Consider the following 23,036-nt stretch of genomic DNA (forward strand, 5'->3'; position numbering starts at 1 on the left):
ATGAAGGAATTAAACTCACAGATGGGCCTAGTGTTCATTCCCATAATGAATACAAGACAGCAGATCACTTTCAGGAAAAAAATAGTGAAAACTATTTTTTCCTAACACTGCTGGGATCTGTAATACCATCTCTGAAATAAGAAATTCCTCGTTATGATTATAACACCATTGGAAAGAAATATTATCTATTGGTGAAAAGTCATCTCAAGAGACAATGAGTAGCAAAGTGTTCATAGCCATTCTTTCAACATTCTTTACTCAATATTTTGAAGTTTCTCTAATCCTTGATAATACTTCTGCAGATAGCAGAGAAAGATGCTACAGCTAATTAAGAAATAAGCAACAGCATAACAGAAAGATGACCTATAACTGATTAACAAGTTTGGTTATATATACACTTATATGTACATATTTATAGCTAGTAATCAATAAATAATAGGTAACTCGAAAGATAGTTATCAATTCTATTATTAGCAATATAACATGCACATTCATAAGCATTACTGCATCAGTATTGTAGACCAATTAAATACTGTGGAGTTAGACACTTGCATTCTATATTTCTCATAACAATTCCAGAACCCCAAAAAGTTGTCATACTTATATGATTTAATACTTTTCTTCATCTGAAACAATTTTTCATTTGTTATAGCTACAAGTATACTTTTTACATAGTCACAGCTTCTTAAGGGTTTTTAAGTATTTCTATGTATTTAAATTGTGTAATTTAAATAAGCATTTTCAATACAAAAGTAAACTATTAACCAAAATTATATTTTGTGCTTCATATTTAACAATAAATTAAAAACCTGACTATAAAGAATGACAACAAAGCATTAACATCAAAAAGCACTAAAAAGTTCCCTTACAAGAGCATCTTACAATCACACGCAGACTACCTGCAATAGGAAAGCCTGTCCTTCATTTGCAATACAGGGTAATGGAAGCTAAATTTTTCTTGTTCTCAAGCAACTCAGCTTGAAAAATAATTAACAGTGAATAAACATAACATGGAAAAGAGGCTAAATCCTAGATACTCACAATCTGAAGCACGAAATAGTAAAGCCATACAACAAACAAATGTAGGCATACTTGGTGAACCAGACAAAGATAAGTTAATGCTACTGTGAAATCTGTCTTTCAGAAAGAGAATATTGATAGATTTTCTTATTCCTTTTTTTTTTTTGGTCAGGATCACTACACACTTTAAACCAGAATATGTAAAATCATTTCATCAAGCCTAAGGACTTGGAAAAATTGATTAACAGCTCCACAAGCAAAAAAAAAAAAGGTCATGATATTTAGACCAAACGAGGAGAGAAAACTGTCATTTTGGTAATTGTTACCTGATAATTTAAAAATAGCTTAAAATCTACAGAAAATGGAATTAAAAAAAACCATTTTTAAGTCCCAAATTTCTTTTTCTTCTGATATTGTAATCATGGTATTGCAAGTGAACCTTGTAGTACATACTGTCTGTTTGTCCTGATAAAGGACAAAAGAAAAAAAAGAAATGGAACCAACAAAAACATTTTTAAGTCCCAAATTTCGGTCCCAATCATCTACAATTCTGTTGAAAATGAATAATCAGCTTGTCATCATCACAGTAATTTTTCCTTATATCATCTGTTACTGCTAGACCTTAGCTGCCTTTCTCATCTTCTCTCTTTACAGCCTAGCACACATGCTGAATCATAAGGATGACTATGGAGGGTACTGCAGTGCTGGAAGAGAGGTCAACATTTCACCTCAGGGATTCTGGAAATAAAAATAAATTAAATCAACAAAAAGTAGCTCTATTAATTCTTCTTAGCTCCATGTTCCACAATACTCTTAGTCAATTACTGATGTTTAGAAGTGGCACAAGCAGCAATACAGTTTGCCTGCTATTCTTTGAAGGTATCTCCGCTGCACAATTAAATCCAACTTTTCATTCTGTGTATCACATTATTTTCAATTAATGCTACTAGTTTGAAACCTATTTCTCCTTGAAGGAACCAAGTTCATTTACATCTTGATGACAGGACAAAAATTTGCACCAAAAAAGTCTGCATATAAAGCAGTCTAATAATTTTCAAAGGAAAAAGTCTGAATACAGACATACTAGAATACTTTCTCCAAGAACACTGATAGCTTTTACTTCCCTATTTAATAAATCTCATTCTCAAAATTATCACATTTTTATCCTTAATTTAATGTAATACACAATTTACATGCTACTTAGCACTTTCTCTACTTATGCTTTGTTCTGCACCATGGAGTGCTATCTGAGAAAATAAACTGGATTCTTTTTTTGATTTAAGCAAACTCAAAGATGCCTCAAACCAGGAATTCACCTAGTGCATTTTGACATGAATGGTATTCAGTCCTTAGGACTTGGCTACAGCTAATCTGACTAAAAAAAACAGACAAACAAAACACCCCAAACCAAACCAAACCAAACCAAACCAAACCAAACCAAACCAAACCAAACCAAACCAAACCAAACCAAACCAAACCAAACCAAAAGAAATGCCCCCCTCCCCATTCTGCAAAGGAGTTAAGGGGGATGCAAGATGCTGAGAACTAATTCATACTCCAGATCCACCACTTTCTAATTCACACTATTTGCTAATACAGGCATAATAAACCACAAAATTACAGCTTATGAACACTAAAGAAGGGTCAAGGTAGGAGAAGCAAGTGAACATGCAGGCCAGGCATATTAGCCTTTTTAGAGTCCACATTAATGATAAAAATTAAACACAAAAATCTTCTTTGTTGATTATCAAAATAATTCTTATGCAAACTTATCTGCATATCCAAAATAACAAAGTAATTTTGCTTAAAGTTTCCTTAGAAAGTTGACTAAGGAAACTAGCTTTTCATACAAAGCACACAGTTTTGGGTGTTTTTTTCCAATTTTTAAGAAAATCCAACATTTTCTCTAACAAGTCACTAAAGCGAAATCAGATTCAACACTCTGTACCTAACTTGAAATTGTGAAGTGTTAAGTATCATGAAAAACCTACTTAAGGCATCTCTACAAGGGTTTTGGTACCTACAGACCTTATTGCATGCAGAATTTTGGTACCTATAAATCTTATTGCATGCACAGTGATACTCTTCAGAGGGAAAACTGTTTGAATTCTGCTTTACAACATTGGAAGTTTCCTCTATGGGCTGCTGCTACTGAAACAGGTGATCAATAAGCATACCAAACATTTTTCCTCTATTTCGTCCTAGGATTTTGACATTAAATATTTAAATTAATTCCAGAAATTGGCTTGAAAGTCTAAGCTGTGTGAATATAAAGCTTAGCCCATGATAGATGAGTCAAACAGCAATTAATGGAACACGCTTGCATGCAAATTTACTGCCATTTTCAAAGGGGTGAAGAGTTTCTAGGTACTGAAGAGAGGATGAATGTTCAACTGGAAATTCATTAAAGTTTACAATTAAAGATATCAAGCTTGATCATGCCCTCAAATGCTATGCAGACATGTATTTTCTGAATTCTGCACAACACACTGTTTGCAGAGGAACAACAGGTGATTTAACAATGCAAACAATGATGTGTCTCCAGGCATCATTCAGTCAAAACCTTATGGCAGCAAAAAGAAGAAATGCAGTATCAATTAAAATTTTGCTTCTAAAGCTCAAAAAGAAAAACCGTAATCCCTCTCTTCAAGGAAACACTTCATTAACATTTACATATTTACTCACACTTAGCATTCATGGACTAAATACAAAAGTTCAGTATAACAGCTCCTCAGGGTAATTTCCTTCAGATTCTCCTCTCCCTCCACTAATGACCTACCATCTGACCTGCACTTCAAGCTGCAAGAAGTATTAACTCAAAAAATGCAAGACCTCATGCAACCAAAGACTCACCGAAATCTAAACTAAGGAATAAATTGCAAAATACTTGCTTTCACTAATGGAATTACAACTCCAGTGAAACCAAAGAGTTTCATGCTCTATTAACAGATACCTGCCTATAGAGAAGTCACAACCCCTGCTACGTCAGCGTGAGAGACAAACTGACACTACAAACACAGATTTGTAGTGTCCCTAAACCTTCCCCTACTATCCTGTTTGAACATCTCACCACTCCGCAGATTTCTTAATGCTTTGAAAACTGTGAATTACATACCCTGATAAATTAAGCAGAGCACTACAGCTAAAGATTAAACAGGTGTTATTTTTGGGGGACACATTCTACACAAATCAGAAAACCCACATAAGAAACCAACTTTGGCCAGTTTCTTCCCTAGTTAAGTCTCCAGTGGACTAAAGCTCCTACTTCACAGGCAAAAAATACTTCATGATCTCCCAAATGTAGCCAAATATTTAACGGCATTTTCTCCTGGAAAATATTCATGCTAAAGCCAGCACAAATATACCCGAGGTAGAGAGTCAGAGCACACCTAATCATCTTGGAAAGTAAAGAATTATTATATATTTTCAAACTGGGTTTGTTTTTTTGAAAAACTAAGTAGCCAAGTAGTGAAGAACTTGCCCTTTTATGAGATGCAGAAGATTCCTGATGCTCTCCAGCATCATTCACAATAATTTTACTCCACATGTCCCAAATACAGCAATCACTGGCTCAGTTTGGTGCTTGGGGAGATTCATTTGGTTTATTCTGAGAAGGAGCAAAGAAAACATGGATTTAACCATGCTCAGTATAACATGGACTTCCTAAAGCACAAATTTAGTCAAACTTTCAATGGATTATCTTCATTTAGGTACAGAGGAAATGAAATGTGACATTTTAAAGCACTGTTGCAGTGAAATGCAATCAGACTAAAACTAATATTACTAATCACAACCACTGATCACATAATTTGGCTTTTTGTGATCTCCCTTCAGGATCCCTTTGACTCAGCATTATCTCCAAAGAAGAGACATCTGTGAGCTTTACCTGAGGCCACCGATGTGAATCCCAATCAAACTGACAACTATTTAATCAACCCCTCTTTCTATACTCCCTGCAGTCACTGTGCAATTGTTAATGTTAAATCTCAAATTATTTTTCTTTTTAAACCTACTCTATATCTTACTCCATATCCCTTTTTCCTTTCTCTCAGGACTTGGACTAAATTCACAGGGCAAAAAGGGGTATTTTGAAGACAGGTGTCCTCTCTCTGTCCAGCCATCCTGCTGGCAAGGAATTTCCCCATGCCCATTCTTCAGCTACCTCTCAGAGAAAAGGATGCAAATGAGAACATCAACTTGCTGCTGCCTTCCCAAAGGAAACCAGCCATTAGTGAACAAGCATGGTCCTTGGATCCTCAAAGTACAATAAACATTCCCCTTACTTGCACTTTCCTCCTGAAATAAATTCATAACCAAAATCATCAGTACCCAACAGCAGCTGCCTGGCTTATAAACAACTATGAATACAGAATCCTACTTCTTCTTTTTCTGTTCCCAAATATCAGTGGTAAAGTGAAAAGTAGGGTAAACACCTTGAGAGAGTACATAAGAGGATACTGTCAGATATGCTCCTGCCAGCCAAGAACTTGATTAGCATCCTCAGTCAAGAAGTGCCAAAGGGTACCAAAACACAGAGTATAAAACCAGACTTCTAATTAAAAGTACAAAAAATATCATCCCACACTGTGGTTTGGTTTGCAAAGATATCACCTCTGTCCCAAGAGTCATGAGGCACTGTAACTTGTCACCTGAGTATTCCCCAATTAAGGGGCCAAGATCTATAAATATTTTTTTCATTTATATTTCTTGTTTTTACATTTCATACAGCTCTTGGGTTTACTACCTCAGTAAGACCTGTTCACTCCTGTGCTGAGAATGCCTTAATGCTCTGTAAATCATAGGCAACACACTTGTTTACTTGGTGTAAAAGGAGGAAAGCTGCTTTAGCAGAACAAAAACAAAAAAGAAGCTAGCAAGAAGCTGACTAGCTGTAAGTGCAGACATTTATCAGTGATTAGTCATTAGTCGAAACTGATAATGATGGGAAGTCAAGCATAGTGCATCTCGTCATTGTTTTCAATGATGATAAAGTGCTGCCTGCTGCCAAACAGCGCCTCAAAATGGAGAAGGATTCTTTAACTTGCTTCAGATGAGCAACTGGGTGCCTGCCAATTTTTTACATGAACAGTCATAAGCATGTTCCTGCACAGCAGGATGTGGTCAAACTATTCAAAGCTGTAAAACCAGGTTTGCTTGCCAGTTATGCTATTGCTTCAAGATCAGTGTACTAGAGGTGATACTTTGCCAGCCATGAAACCACTGCTATTCCTTAAGAGCAAATTATATATATCTTTAATATTTAAAACTCTGTATAGAACTGACTGTTACCAATTTAAAAACTCCCACATGTACAGAATTAGTTAGGACTGGAAACATATCAAACACACAATCTCCTAATCTCTTAATGAGCTCTAAAAAATCACTTCCTTCAAGCTGTACCAATTAAAAGGTCCCCTTTCTTGTCTAAACCAGAAGAAAAGTAATTGTAATGACTTACTCAAGTCTTCAGCTGCCAACCCTGTAATGATATTAACATTCCTGTCCACAAGGTGTGATGTGGCTAATAGGTTGCTGAGACACTGTACTGCATTGCCTCCTGCTGGAAACCACTTCTTTAGAGTATTTTATGAGGATCACACAATGTGACTATGCCATATGGAATCTCTGCTAAGTGTCTGTCACTAACTAGATTACTCAAGCAAGACAGATTTCTCAAGAAGGGCAAAACTGTACGATGATCAACTGGACAAATAATTTTTTTCCTTGAATGGGTTAAGACAAAACTGAATGTCACAGGCAAGAAAATGGTGTTTTATTTCTTTCAGAGGATCAGTCATAAAACACACTGAAGATCCTCAGTATCACACAATATCTGTTCACTAACAAACATATCTTAGCAAATACAACCAAACTGTTGAGTTTGTTTTTTTAAGGGGGTTGATACAGGAGAAGATGGATGTCAATGTTTAGCCATGCTTTAGTTGTTTGTTTATTATTCACTTGAAAATACATACTAAAAGTAGTATCAAATATTTGAGTTTATACCATTTCATTTGTTTTCACACATACAAAAAGTAGTTTGCATATTTGCTCAGCAATCTAGTGAAAGATCTGAGATTACATCCACTTGCACAGCTCAATACAGTGATAGAAGTGCCTCAATCTGCTTCCTAGTAAGAAGCAATGCTCACGCTGGAAATCTCAAGAAGTACACTTGGATGTTACAGCTAGAAAAAACATTTTTATGGCCTTTCCACGACACAGACAGTGCTCTTCCTTTTTTGAAGAATAGAAGAATTATTCAAATAAAATCCAAACTGAAGAATCACAACTAGCTAATCATTGAGTATGCTGAAACTGCAATCCAATTAAATGCAGCTTAGTAGTATAGCTACCAAAAATAGCATGATGAAACTGAATTTAAAATACTAGTTGGAAGTAATCTGTATTTACCTGGTTACAGGAAATGCATAGTTTATCAAATGTCGGTTCTCTATAAATATACTTTATTCCTCACTTGAAATCAATGCAATGTGTTTGAGCTGTGAAGGTTTTCACATTATTGTTTCTTACTCAGCAAAATCAGAAATCCTGTGAGTTAATCCCCAAAAGCTAGACACTACTTATGTTCGCTTGCTCGATTGCCAAATGCCAGGCTATTGTGAAGAAAATCACAGCAAAAAGCAATAGATGCAGCTCCACTAAACACAGTCAGCCCAGATTCTTGTTATTGTGCAGGTAGTTCTCTATCATATGGAACCAGCTATGGTGGTCACTCAAAGGACGTTGCTGTCTCCAGCACCACACAACAGCAACCAGGAAGAAAGCAACACCATGTGTCATGGAACATTCAACCTCCATTGCCCAGTGACCTCTGAACTTTACAAATGCATTTTCCAGAGGACAGACACAGCATGCTAATGGCTTACTCTATTTCTGCTTCTTCTCAACCTGCTCTTAATTTCCCCCTTCATATTTGATGTCACTTCCACAAAAGGAAAAGATTTAAACTTGCATTGTTATGAATGCCTGAGGCAACCCCAGATGTAACTTTCAATAATTTGCATTTGTTATGCTAAGCATATACATCCCCTGAATTATATCTAGTCCCTTTGTGGTCTGATGTAGAATCCCTCTCCTATTGTTCTTGCTGTTAGCACTGTAATAACTACTGGTATTGCAATGTTAACAAAAGACTACTAATAATTCAAGTATGGTACGAATTCCCAAGGAATCATCAAGTGAAAAACACAGGTTGAAAAGGTAGCTTCAATTCCAAGGACCTATTTTCCAGATTCAACAGTAACAGCTGTAAAAGCATCACATATTTGAAAACATATGATGAATAGTTTTATTAATAACAATTAATTTAAAACAATGGTGCTATAAATGGATTGTGGTATCATAGTACTACAACTTAACACCAAATATTTACATCTTCATTTTGTGAGGATTTATTATTCTAAGAATTCATTTTTTCAGCTGCAGTATCTATTTAACATTACCTGTGCTTTTTGCTGATATGGCTAAAGATGGCTTTGCTAGTGGTGACATTTGAGCCATTACTATCCAAAATTATTATTTTTATTAATTTTCAGGCTGATTACTTGGAAAATATTACTCCTTAAACAGGCAGCTTAAAATCTATTAAAATTGTGTATTGAAATGCCCAACAATGAAATACTTCTGACATTCACAAAACTTTCATGCTTCATAAACGCCTGAAAGTCCACTTCAACAAAGAATTAAAAATGAAATAATGAAAACAAAAATATCAAGAGATCCTTCTTCTGAAAGCTTTCCCATTACAAGATGCTCACTTTTCAAATGTCCTGTGCAAGAAGAAAGAACATAAACTTTTGGAAGGGCTGTTGGATGATTCCTAGTAGCTGTGCTGGGAAACATTCCAGCAATATTATTATAAAAGGAAAAAAATAGACTCAGAAAGTAAAATGCCACGAATAATACATTAAGATTTTTTGCAATACATACTCTTGATAGACACACAAAATATTTTAAGCACCAGGCAGATGGGGCTTTCAAGGTTAAAGTAGGAGAGAATGCAAAAAATAACTGAAAAAAGCATGAAAACTACAGTGTTTGTAGAGGGGGCACTTTTATCAGAGGACTTCTTAATAGAACATAAATTCAATTAACATTATTGATATCATTAAAGATCATAAACCTGACTTTAAATCTAGTATAAATTAGTTACATGTGTACCAGCTTTGGTTACTTACATTAAAAATCAAAATTTTAATATTGGAAGTCAGATGAAATTTGTTGCCTGGCATAAGGAGCTTCATCCCGTCTAAGATCTTTTCTCAGGAGATATATTCCCTACTTGGACTGTTCCTCCCCACAACTTATTTCTATTGAGCTAAAATTCCATTTAAAAATGGTGGGTAAAAAACCTAAACTCAAACAAAGAAATGACAGAAAAACTCTTCCATGAGATGAGAAATACAAGGAAATTCTCTTTATGGTAAAGAGAATTAAGACAATTACTGTTCTGTCAAAATAGGAAATTGCAGGTAATGAGTGATCTCAGCAGAAAAAAGGACCCAGATTCTTTCAAGTCACGTAGTAGATGGGTAAGACTTTGAGAGTCAAGGACCACATGCTGATTTTTATCTCCTGCATGTAAAGCAACAAAGGGAAGAATTGCTTGCATTGTTGCATGTGGTGCTGTTACCTTCCTTTAATTATATTTTTGTTACTTATAACCCTTTACAAATCCTTCTATCCCAGTTACCTGTCATCCAATGTATTTCACCAACACAGCATACTGCAAAACTAAGCCCTTAATAGCTTTTTTAGATAGGTCAACTCACTGAAAACTATTTTGTTTTAGAAAGAAGACAGATAGTAATGAAGTGCAAAAAATACATACATACATTTTCTCATGAAACACAGTGATGCCATTTTAATGGACACTACTCCCATGAAAAAAAAGTTGATTAGTAATTAGACTAAAAGTTGATTAGTAATTAGACAACTACAAGGGCTCTCCTTTGAGATTTTCAAGAGAGAAAAGTAAACAAAATAATTTTCTTCCCCAAAAGTAAACCAACCCCTATCCCCCTCCAAGAAAAAAAAAGAAGAAAAAAAGAAATTTTCTACTGAGTGATTATATACTTGTAGAGACTTACTTGAGATAAAGCAGCATCCCGTTGCTCTATTACTGCATTCATTTCCTCAGCTATTATTTTCTTTTTACGTTCTTTGGTCCTGTGTATTCGGTTCAGAATTATAGCTCCATTCTTCAGTATATCTATCCCAGTGTCTGCATTGTTTATTCTGTTCAGTAATTCCTGTAATGTCTACCAACAGCATTATATGTTAGTCAGACATGAAGTTTTAATATATTTTATTTAATATAGGGTTTTAATTAATAGGCACATGTGAATTGTAAATTGACTGAGTGAAGTTATTGAATTTTCATATTGCAGCAAAGATGTACATTATTAGTGTGTCAATTCTTCTTTTTCCCACATCTTAGTTCTTGAAACCCACTCAATTGAACTTAAGCCTCTAAGATATAAGACTGACATCAAGAAATCTCCTCAGAGAATGGCTTACCATGTCATTTTCTTCAGGGTTAATATTTTCTAGCCTAGAAAAAAGGGACACAGAAAGCCTGATCAGTAGCATTTCCTTAGTGCAGCAAAATGAGTTCGCTTTTTAAATCTTTAGAACCTCAAGTAATTTCATTCTACTAGTCTTTAGAGTCAACCATGACACTGAACATATTAAAGTGCCACCTGCTCGACTCCATCTTTCAATAATGCTCCATATCTTCAGCACTGACTTCAGACTGTTAAGTTATTAATGTTTACTGCTATATATGACTACAAGGATCAATTGTTCATATGTGCTTAGATGAAAAAAGTTCCCCAGTGATAGAAATGACTGATGCTTTTATTTTATTTATTTCTGGGCTTACAACTTTTACATGCTGGTTTTTTTTGTTGTTTTTACTGCACCCCAAATGAAACAGAACATGACTTTTGTTGATAGGGTTTTTTTTCATTTTTAAGTAATTATTTTTCCACCTCTTTCTTACAAAATGATGAAAAATCCAAAAACAGTTGAAGTAACTTTAAAAATATTTTGATTTTATATCTTGCATAAAATAGCAAGCTAAGCCAATTCTCTGCAAGGCCCTTATTTAATTCTGGAACAAACCTGCCTGCACTTTCCTTCCTTTCTATTTCAACAGAGCATATATTGACCTGTCAAATACAAAGATGATACGAGGAATTTAGTCATACAGCATTGAATACTGGCTGTGTAAAAGTAGTAAGTGATAGCACAAAAACCTAATAAATGGGGTAGTACACATTTTATCTTACCTAAGGTTAGTTAAATGGACAGAGATCTCTCTTCTGGAAAAACGAGCATATTTAAGTTACCTTAGCGCTCTACTGCTACTTACTTAATGGTGACTTCTACTAAAAGTAGCCTATGATATTTTAAGACAGATATAGTACTATTAAACATCTTCTACACAGCAACACGTCAGCAGTGCTGTGACAGGTACTGCTCCAAAGCCATGATTTTAGCTAAAACACATTATAGAACACTTGACAGCACGCTACCATATTTTCCATTAGTTTTTTCAGATAACAGTACATAAAGCACGGTAAATCAACCAGTATAGAAATTTTTAAATTAAAAAGAAATATTTCAGAATATACTATCAGTATTTATATTTATATGGCATTCACAAGCAGTAACTACTCCAACATATTCAGTCAGGACGAGAACTAAAGAAAATAAAGTAAAAGCTAACTTTTCTGGGTTTGACTTGTATTCATAAAGTAATACAAATCATAAAATAACAAACATAATAGTATTAATTATGATCATAATAAATTAGAAGAGCTGGATCCTTATTGTAGGTCCTGTTTTAAGATTCTGTTTAAGATCCTGCTTTAGGTTTTTACATTGTTCTAAGTACCACTTCATGTGGGACTTAAAAATGGATCTCCAGCTAGTTTGTATTCACAATGAAAAGAACAGTATTTGTCAAAGTAAATTGGCAGGACTGACCCAGCTTCTCCAGAGGACTTCTACATTGCTAAAAGTGTGGGTCAACAAAATCACCCAGCCAACCAACAGGCTGGGTAAGCAAGGTACCTTAGGGAAAAATGGGAGTGGAAAAAAGAACATGAACTTCTGCCATAAGCATACCTTCAGCATATTACTGCCACAAGGAATCTGTCTGTAGGTATACAAACACCTCCTTAGGTGACAATATTTAAAAAAAAGTAGCAACCAGAGCTATGTATTTGCCCTGTTCTGTCTCTCTGTGCTCTGCATAGACAATGAATGAAAACATCATGATTTTAAACAGCAGTAACCAAGGATTCCTCCTCTCCCACTTCTAAACACATTCTGATAACATATCCCCTAGGGCCAACAGGGCTGAAAGAATTTTACTTGTTACAGTTAAATAATGACAATAGAACTGTTCCAGCTGCTAATTTAAAGAAAGAATTAAAGCATTTGATAAAGGTTGGCATGCTGTTCAATACTGCACTCTTGTAAAGTTCTCTGATTGGAGTAAGTCCAAAGCAGATGGGAAGAGTGACTTGCGCTCTAAAACTTGATGAGTGTGGCACAAGTAGCCAATGCTTTTTATAAAAACTCCAAACCTCTATGTGCTCCACATCTGAGACAGGGAACTTGACCTTTTGAACAACCACCACAAGGAAGGAAGAAACTATCAAGAGTGGTAGTTAAAAAAGAAAGCTGATGTTCTCCACAGGCAAATCTCTTAAACCAGTCCTTAGACTGTGAATGGCATCAGGGTATCAGACCTCTCTATAAAGCATGGGAAAGAACACCCAAGTGGATGACAGCTAGTACAACTGCTGTTCTCTAAATGATAGCAATAAAATGTAATAGCTTGGCTTCAAACTGTCAGTCAAGGGAGTTACTGACTCTCCAGGGAACAAGTACCACTTTGGCATTACCAGTGTTTCCAGTGATATGCAATGATACGCTTTTGAGGAAGGTACTATGCATGTTTTCTGAGAAATAGAGTTTCTTCTCTTTTCTCATACTTTTGCTTAGAACTAAGTCAGTTTTCAAGAACATGAGTGAAGCAGACAGAAGGGCTTGAAGGGAAAACAAGTGAAGGTGTTCCGAAGGATTCATGTGTGTCAAGAACTGCCACTCATGTGTCTGGATTCCACTAGAGAAAAAAAAGCAATATGTTCGAAACCCATGTCATTGACCAAGTTTGTTGACTGGAATAATTCATTTTCTGCATTACTTGAGTGCTTTAAGATTAAAGATCTTGAGTTTATGCTAACTATTTATATACAGGATCATGTGATGTTTCAAGCCATACAAAACTTTTTTTACTCTTGGAACATACAAGATTACTCTATTAACTTCTAAATTCTACAGAGTAATGGTAGACAAACTATGGGCAGGTTATTGATGTTAATTTAGGTAATATTCTCTGGCCTGAACTATAAAAATACCCAAAAGAAGATGACTGGTTTTCAGTCCAAATGAGGAGAGATCTTAGTAGAATCAATTAATTAAAACAACATTGCCTGCCATTTAGTTAACTAACAACAGCATCTATTCAGTCGCCTGACATGAAAAGCTTGTTTCTTTGTATTTCTCCTGGTAGAAAAGTAAGAGAAATTTCTCGGCCACTCTAGTCTTTGTGGGACTAACAAAGATGATCACCAAGATCATCACAAATCAGATGGCCAAGGATTGTGTGGAGAAGCAAACTGTAGCTTCAAAACTGCCTATATCCCAAGGGAGAAAGAAACAACTCTTGATAATTTTCTCCTGACTTAGCTCTATTTAACATAAGATTGCCTATTTCTGTTATGTTAAGATGGCATACATAAAAATCTATGAATTATTAATTGTACCTTTATTGCCTTACAAACTGCTCCTACACTAAAGATAGGGAAAGAAACCATATATTTTTACTGTGTCACCCATATAATTAGTAGAAATTTGGCTGAAGGAAATGTCTAGTGGGCTTAAAGGCTTGATTGATTTCCTATATGTTGCAACTTTTGACTGACATTCTGGTACTCTGTGTCAAAAGATCCCTATAAAATGTCACATTCATCTTATTTCTCCCTCAATAAATCAATACTGAAGCTTTTGATTATATTTTTAATTTTTGTGATCAAAATTATTCACCTTCTCTCAGTCTCCAGGGAAAAATATGGCTTTATAAAACAGCTAACAAATTAACCAATAACACAGTAAGACTAGCCCTGGTCTATTTTACTGCACGTATAATAATGTGCTAAGTTTTCCTACAACCACTGTTGAGCAGCTTATGACTGTCACAGAGTGACACAACAGCCTTTTTACAGGTGCAGGAAATGTATACTTACTCTTTGAGAGACTCTTCTAAACGCTGGACTCGCAGAAATGCCTCATCTCTCTCTTCATTGGCTAACCTAAGCCTTGCCATGACAGCCTCATCACGTTCCCGTTGAGCAGAATAAACTTCTTCCACCAGAGCTGCAAAAGTGTGTTCAACAAACAAGTTTGACAGGGAAAAGCACTATTAGATGCACTTATGTTGGCCTTTTCCACCTCCTCCTAAAATCAACACTTCTCCTATGACCTTGGACTATTCCACATAAGGTCTATATTACTTCTTAGACACAACACTAATTTGCTGTTAATTGCTATAGTCAATACTTTAAGGTATTAAATAAAGCTATGTGTTTTCAAATTCACCCCTATAAAATCTAACAGGGAAAGAAAGTAATTTGCTGGGCATTCTGAATGCTTGCTTAATGGAAAAGTAATTCTTAAAGCTCAGAATCATATAAGACACTAGCAAGTTTCTTCTAGGACACAGAGTTAAAAGTAATCATACATTGAAACTACTACCATCAGACTGTTTCCTATCAAGGTGGCACAGTGATATTAAAAATTCTAATATTTTTATAGTCTGTCTCTGGTATCACAAGAGTGGCACAGCTGGCATCTCTCCTCTGCCAAGCCTTTACTTTATTGTGTAATATACTGTTATATTATCTGTTACAGCATACATGGACCTTGGAGCATTAGGTACCAATAAACTAAGATTTACTGTCTATCCTTAGGAGCAAACTAACACCTTCAAGTCATTCCTCATCCTGAGCTTACATTTTCCCCCTGCCTCTCCCCTGTCAATATGTCTAACACCATCTCTGGCACACTGCCAGAATCCTTACCTCGACCCTGCCTCCACTAAAATCTTTATTCATACTTTCATCATTTCCCTCTGCAATACTGCAAATCTCCTCACAGTCATCATAAAACCATGCATTCAAAATGTCTAGGGACTTTCAGAATGCTGTAAGACTGCTGTCACTCCAAGACAGAGGACTATATTCTCTCTCATTGGAATCTCAAAAAAACTCAATTGAGATCTACAGGTTCCTGAATTCTCCATCCTCCTTGTCCCTTCTAGTCTGTCAAACTGGGGTATGGCTATAGTGTCCTAACATCACACTATAGTGTTTTTCAAATTTTGATGTTTATTTCTCAAAAACTTTCTTTATTAAGGCATTGCTGCTGGGCTTCCTTACTCCCTACAGAACTACCTGCTCCCCTCTCAACCACTGCTTAAGTCATTATGATCTCAAAGAAAGGCTTCCTCCCTCTTTACCTCCTCCCTCTTACTAAAAGCCCTTGTCCCTCCATTCTTACCTAAATTGAGATCAACTTCTTTTTTTTTTTTGTTATTTTACTCTTTGTTATTTTACTCTTACTTCATCTCTATACACTATTGCACAAAAAATTTATAGTGGAATACATAATGAAACATTATGAAAGTTTACAGAATGAGATAATAGAAACACAGAAGCACATTTTTGTAGCACCTACATTACTGGCACAAAATGCATTTTATCAGTACCAAGAAAAAGGAATCTTCTTGTCCTCAAGCTGGGGAGAAGACTGTCAGAGGAGTAAGAAAGCATTTTTTGCAGGCCTAGCAAAATGTTGCAGGCTAACAGCCCATTACACAAAATCAGACAGGGAAAGGCTAAATGTTACTTGTGGAAGTGCAGTCCCCCCCCTCACAAAAAGTCTGCAGAGGAGCCACAAGCCTAGTTATCAGGTCAGAGCTGTAACAGTTGTGTCCCAACAACAACAGCAAAAGAAATCCAGCATCAGAAGAACAGATTTTGAAATGTATGCAAAAATTAACAAAAACTGATTAAATTCTCTTTAATCCAGAAGAATAGTGTATTTTTTTCCTTGAAGATCTATTTCCCCTGTTTGCAACAAGAAAACTTTGCTTGAGGTGGAATGGAAAAACTAAGGACTAAGGCAGCTGTAGCACTGCATTTGCACTGGCAGGTATCCAGCAATAAGTTTGTAGCACCTGCAGAGAACGCAGCTGATATCTGCAAAGGTAGGTGGCTCAGCAAGGACAAGAAAAAACCATAGCAGGTAACCTAGGCTGTGCATTTCAGCTCACCAGACTCCCACTTCGACTGCTGAGATCTGTGATGGCAGGGAAACTAGTGCCACAGCAATGACTGCCTGGGTAAACTACAGTGCAACTGCTATGTCCTGACTGGATCTGGAATACACAGCAGTTTTATTCTGTATGGTAATTATTACCTATCAGTACCTAAATATATTTGTTTGCTATGGCTTCTCCAGTAAATTATGTCAGTTTATCTAGCATCATAACAGAGACACTTCACAGAGAACCCTCTCCATAAAGCTGCAAGTGGAAACACTATAATATTTTCACCTTGAAAACAACCGCTGCAAAGAACTGAAAGTTGTCTAAAATAACTGAAGATTTGGCACTTATTACTATTCTGAGGTTAATTATTTTCTAGTTTAGCTAACTTCTTTCTGGCCTGTTCAAGTGCACCCCTTCTGTCAGACCTTGGAACATCCTCAACTCAGCATGAAACCCCCAATTTGTTGACTCCTGCAATGGATCTTGAACCTACATGTACACATAGAGCAACTGTCTTTTAGCATATCTCAGCCACTCTCTGCATAAATATGGCCAGTGGTAATAATGACTATATAGGCTTTTAAAAACCAGATTTTTTGCTTCTTTTTCATTAAATCAAAGTATTGTACATGCAACAGTATGAAAACATTCAGAAAAAGGTATTTTTCAATTTATTTAAGCATCCTGATTATCTGAAATCTTGCCACCCCTGACAGCAGCTCAGATGCTAATTGCCTTTGAACAGTGAACCCTTCCCCCACCCAAATGTCTATTACAAAACACTGTCTTTTAACCATCAGCTATGAAAAGTAACTTTAATTGAACAACTCATTATTGTTGTTTTCTCATCCTTCCACTAAAGTAAAGCACTGGTGTAAATATCCCACTGACCAGATCCAAAAACTGCATTAAAAATATAGTCATTCTATATCAATTACAAGTGTCTGGCTTTTGGTTCTGTTTCTTAAAAGTAATATTGCAAGTCAATTGTTTAATACTAAAACAGATTAGGGAAAATGTAGAAAATCATGTAAGATGTTTCCACAGTAATCGAAGTTTAAAAAAAAAGATACTTAGATACGTGGCATTTTAATACAACATAGCAATACTGACACTTTTGAAAGAAATTACTTATTTAAAAAAAGACCGCATATAACCCATTTTAATTGTCTACAGAAGACCAAGTCACATGATCTCTTCACCAGCCAAAGCTGAATTTAGGTTTGATGTTTTTGTTACCCAATGGCTATACATTTCTGACTCCTATTTAACATGTTATGAATTCCTTTTTTCCTTCTCTAGGGAATCTTACAAGAGTCACATGATTGCAGGTAAAACATTCCCCATTCACACTGTGCTATGGATGAGTCACAAGTAGAAGTTCTGGACCATAAGGACCACAGCACGCTTGAAATAAGTGACACGTATACACATTTAGGTCTCAATGCAGCAGTAAAGCAAAACAGTTTGTGCCATACCTAGGAAAATGAGTGATGTATAAGCTGTCCAGTTAGAATCTATGAAAGAGTGACATGAAATTCCTTCATATTAGAAAGAGTAAAAATTATCCAGATTATCATCCCTATGCTTCTTTAAAATGTGAGGTGAAAACTCATTGAGAGTAACACCAAGTCATGCTTCTAAATTCCATTCAAGATATGACATATCCAGCAACATACTAACTCTATACTGCCACACTGGCTTGGTGTCTGATCCAAAGAAAGAACAGATCCAGCTACTTTTTCACCAGCTGCTCTGGTTGCCATTACAAGGTTTTCCTTGGAGAACTTCTAGTGGCATACCAACCACCCCTATCCTCTCCATCTTGAGGCCTGACCAAGAAGAATCACAAATTTGTACAGAAATTATATTTCAAGTAAGAAAATGACACACAGAAATGAAGTATGAGTAGTCTAGTATTAAATGAAATGAATTGTGTCATTTGCTAATTCATACATATCTGATGGCATTCAAGAGTTAAAATATTTAAATCTCAGAGAACTGAATTTAAAAAAAGGATTATTTTCCCATGCTTGCAAATATTGTAGTATATAGAAGTACAGCACTACTATTTAGTTGTATAAGCTTTATTTTTTTGGGAATAATTTAATAACATCTTTTTCCTTGTAACTAAAATCCTTGCATACTCTAAAAGAGCTCTTTATTTTAAAAGAATCATTATGCTAAACTCATCAATTCTAAAACATTTTTAGTTTTTAGTAAAGAAAACAATTGTAAACAGAGAGCTTTTGTAAGGTAGATAGCTATTACAAAGTTCACTTAGAAAATCAATATAGCATTTTAGCTGGAATTTGCTCATTAAACACCCACAGCTCTAATGCAAATTATGATGGAATGAATAAAGCAAATACATATGCTTCTTTCTTTTTATTAAATGTAAAATCTACTGTTAATTGCATCTGGTATGTCATATAAACTTTTCTCCTTAACTATTAAATGGAAGCTTTTACAAAAGTCATTAGAGATTCTCTTTCTTTGACTTGTATAAATTTCAATATTTGTTCAGTAAAGGTTCACAGCAGTTAAATTACATTAACAAATATTATTAGCTACTATGTAAGCCAACTAAGTAAAATACTTATATTGCAGGTAAAACAAATCAATGGGTGTTTACAATAATATTTGGATATGTCCATTTTTAAACAAGCTTATCAAATACCATGTAATTCTTAGTCAAATGAGAGAGACTCAAAGTAGATTTTTTTATCCCAAATACTCAAATTTGTTTAGTAAGCTAATTGTTTTCTAATATGGGCAAAAGTAAATATGAAGAAGATGAACCATACCAAGTATGAGTTTACTGAGTCAAAGCAGTGTACATATTTTCTTAGTTGAACCTGATTCTTTTGGCAAACTTATCTCTCATACTTTTTAAACCACCTTTAAAACAGCAGTACTGAGAAGGTGTGCTGGAAATCATTCTAGTTTAAACAGTGCTTCATGATTTTCCAAACATGGAATTTTGGGGGAGGCAAGGAAAGCACAACTCCCAGGATAAAAGTCTGTTTGCTTATTTCCTACAGGTCATCTGTGTAAATAAAATAAACTGAGTAAGAGAGGCAAAAGAGGAAAATGTTTGGACTAAAAACATTTATGGCAGCAGAAATCACTTTTTTTAAAATTACTCATTAAAGAAGTAAAATTAGAATACAGGCCAAGTCTTCTAAAGAAAATATGAGATCACTATACACAGTGCTACTGTACTTCAGAAGATACAGTAAACACTACAATAACTGGTTTTCAATATAAGTAAGTTTTACAGATATATTAAATTTTATTTAACCACATGGATATATGCTTGTTCTCCTTACAGAAATGCAAACATGTATGTATTTGTCATCCACTCAAGTTAGAAATCAAAATCCTCTGAGATTTCCTTCCACTAAAGTTAATGACTGCGTTCACAACTCCTAAATAAGTCAATCTTATCATAGCCAAATTAAGAAAAAAACCCTGCATTGCCATGAAAGCCTTTAAAATGTGTCATTAATTGGTCTGTGCTTATACATGTTACAAAATGCAGATAATCCCCAGAAATGTTCAAATTCTAAAGCACTTACAGGGTTCTTATTCAGGTTAATGGCAAACTATCAGGAGCTCCAGGGCTCACTGTCAACTTAAAAATAGTGCTGACATGTTCTATTACGAAACAGACAACTTAAGTTCCTATCTGTTTTTTGAAAGCTACCATTCATTTACTTTCAGTTATGATGTACAACTGAAAAAAGTAAAATAGTGATAAGAAGATCATAGGAAAAATACTTAAGAGTTTTCATCAGTCTGTACCAGGAGTTATAGAGTAAAAGTAATTTACACCTAAATGTGACTTTATAGATAAAGCAATCTGAACAAACACTGATAGAACACACTGACTTCTTTATTGCTTTGTGTTTGTTATATGTATTTAGTGCATAGCATTCATCACATTTCCAATGCTATAAAAAGAGTGTTCTTAATAAAAGGCTAAAGTTGCTTAGTGGCAGCTCTGCATAGGGTTTTCTTTATGTACTCAGATCACAATTCAATTAAAAAAAATAAAGTGGAAAAGAATAGGAGAGAGTATTATACACAGACCCCAAGGCAGTTCTTGTGAAAGCCAATCCCTGTACAATACTTAAGCCTCTGCCTCTAACACACTAAACACAGCTGACTTCAAAATTCAAACCATAATGCCGTTAAACTTTTTTCAGTGGGTAATTGCTGATGCCTGAATATTTACTTTTAGGGGGAAAATATAAACATTGCATTAAAGTTTGCAAGTTATAATTTGTCATGGTAAAGGAAAGTTTTGTAATGCCCCAAGAAGTATATCATTTTCAGACCTTTTTATTCCTGAATAAAACCCAATTCTTTATGCTCATCTAGCACTTGTGCGGAAGAAAGGACAGACTAGCCATAAAAAATGCAGAAGAAACTGGCTTGTTTTTTACATACAAGCTCCACCAATAAATAGCTTAGTAATTGACATTTTAATCTATGTCAACTCATCATATATTGTACTTCAAAGAGCTGTATGCAACTTTTGGACAATCAAAAATTCTGACAATCTGAAAGTAAAATCACATTATTTCAAATTAAGCTGTTAAAAATTAAGCCAAGAATTTACCAGTCACGATGCCCCCACCCCAGGGTTTTTTTCTTTTCTTTAAGTGGATTTTCTACCTTCCCATGCAGAGGATTCAAATACTGCAGCTATTTTCAAAATTCTATTATCTATCAGGAAATATTTTGAAAATATATTCAGGAAATAGCATTCATAATGAAGCATTTAATAGGACAAGCCCCCTAAGAGTTATATGCACAAAATGTGTAAATAAATTATGCACAGAAAACTGGTTTAGGAAAGTATATGCATTACCTTCTTACTGTAAAATATCATTCATATTTAGGTTTATAAACATGAGAGTTGGGAACTACTGAGTTCTTTTGGCTAAGGCCCAATATTGGCCTTATTTCAGTTTAATTGGAAGAGGATCTTGAATTCATCTTCTCCATGAGATATCAGGAACCTGGATTTCTGTTTGTACCAAAGGTTAATAAGAAATGTGTCTGCAAAAGTCAAACAGCATTAAATACCAAAAACTGATTATTATTCTGCAGGAGTTGTTCTGTCATTCATAATCTCTCCATGCTCCAACCTTCCACAGCTAATCTTTAATGGATGACATGCAGGAAAGAAAAATAACATCTAAAAAGGGACTCTAAAGTGAGCTTTGAAGAAATGGAAAATACTTTTCTTCTGTGCTGAAAGTTATTGCCACCCAAAGTTTATTACTGGCAAGATTACTTATTTCCTCTCACTTTACGGATATTAAATCAAATTAACTCTAAGCTAACAGCCACTTGGATATTTGTTTTTACTTTTGCTATTAAATCTATTGCATATGCATATTCAGTAATTATTTTTCAAGTTAATTTAGAAAACTTCAAATAATGTTCATGAATATTTCCACACCATATTAAAGAATTCCAAAATACCACAAATGTATATTCACAACATTTTTACAAAAACAGACCTGAAATAGGGACTTCATTGTAGGTATATTGCTCTAATTTCCAAGAGACTGAAAGTTGTATGATGTATACCACCATGTTAGAAGTGCTGCTTTCCTTTTTTTTCCACACCGTATTTCCTATCATTACCTTGGTCTTTCAGAGAGCATCTGCAGAATGCTAATACAGTTTTCAGGCATTAAAAATAGTGTAAAACCCCTAACAGGGCTGGACTCAGCCCTGCTGAGCTGATGTTGATTTAAGAAAGTATTAAATTTTGGTAATATTATTACTAAGATACTGGCATTAAAAAAACCCAACTCACGGAATAGCTGTTGCTACAGAAAGATTTAAGGATAAATATTTTATTGTATTTTTGTTCAGAATTCTTAGTCCCAATATATACTCTGATAGCAACAAAAATATTTCAAGACCTCTGGCTCTGATACCAGCTATGGTATATCTTGCTGCAGTAATGGTACTGTGAGAATAGGTCTTTGATATTTTTTCCAGTCTAGAGAAGTTACCCCTGTGCTCTATAACTCTCCCTTACACTCAACCAGCTCCTTCCTCTGAAAGTTCATATATATATCCCCTGCTTAATTCTTCCATTAGGAAAAAATGAAGTCACTCACTACATCCATCCAAAGTGAGACCTGTTCTCTCAGCTAGCTGTTTTGAAGACTTACTCCTTTGCAATGCCTCCATCTTGATTTTCCAGTCTGTCCTCGGCAGATGTGTGCTCCTTCCCCTTTCCACTCCCACAGGTGACACCCATTCCCTTTTCTGTTCAACATATGAAAGGTCTGCACACCCAAATTTCAGATCTGGCTATTCTTCATACCCACTTCCTATGTAGTCCCTTTTTTTGCTTACACTCTTCTGGTTATGATGTGCACTTCCCTGACTATTCCTGATGTTTCCTCCACCTCTGTTCCTCTTCATGACAGGGAGTGAAACTAACAGTACCTTCTGACATTGAGTCAGAATGACACAAAATCCAACAGAATAATAATGAATAAACTGCAGGAACCTGTGGTAACTATGTCCACCAAAAACAATAGTCTCTAAT

The 23,036-nt window shown here is 35.1% G+C and overlaps 1 protein-coding gene across 9 annotated transcripts in view; it reads right to left on the bottom strand.

The window, feature by feature from the left end:
* Positions 1–23,036, bottom strand: part of MIPOL1 (mirror-image polydactyly 1) — a 189,200-nt gene that overhangs the window by 109,753 nt on the left and 56,411 nt on the right. For all 9 annotated transcript variants that reach the window (XM_064423914.1, XM_064423911.1, XM_064423912.1 and 6 more), the window contains 3 exons: positions 14,367–14,496; positions 10,564–10,597; positions 10,134–10,304 (listed from right to left, as the gene is read on the bottom strand). In XM_064423914.1, the coding sequence (XP_064279984.1) occupies positions 10,134–10,304; positions 10,564–10,597; positions 14,367–14,496 (335 nt within the window). The remainder of the gene's footprint in view (positions 1–10,133; positions 10,305–10,563; positions 10,598–14,366; positions 14,497–23,036) is intronic.

The sequence above is a fragment of the Passer domesticus genome, chromosome 6 (assembly GCF_036417665.1).
Source record: "Passer domesticus isolate bPasDom1 chromosome 6, bPasDom1.hap1, whole genome shotgun sequence".
Classification (NCBI taxonomy): Eukaryota; Metazoa; Chordata; class Aves; order Passeriformes; family Passeridae; genus Passer; species Passer domesticus.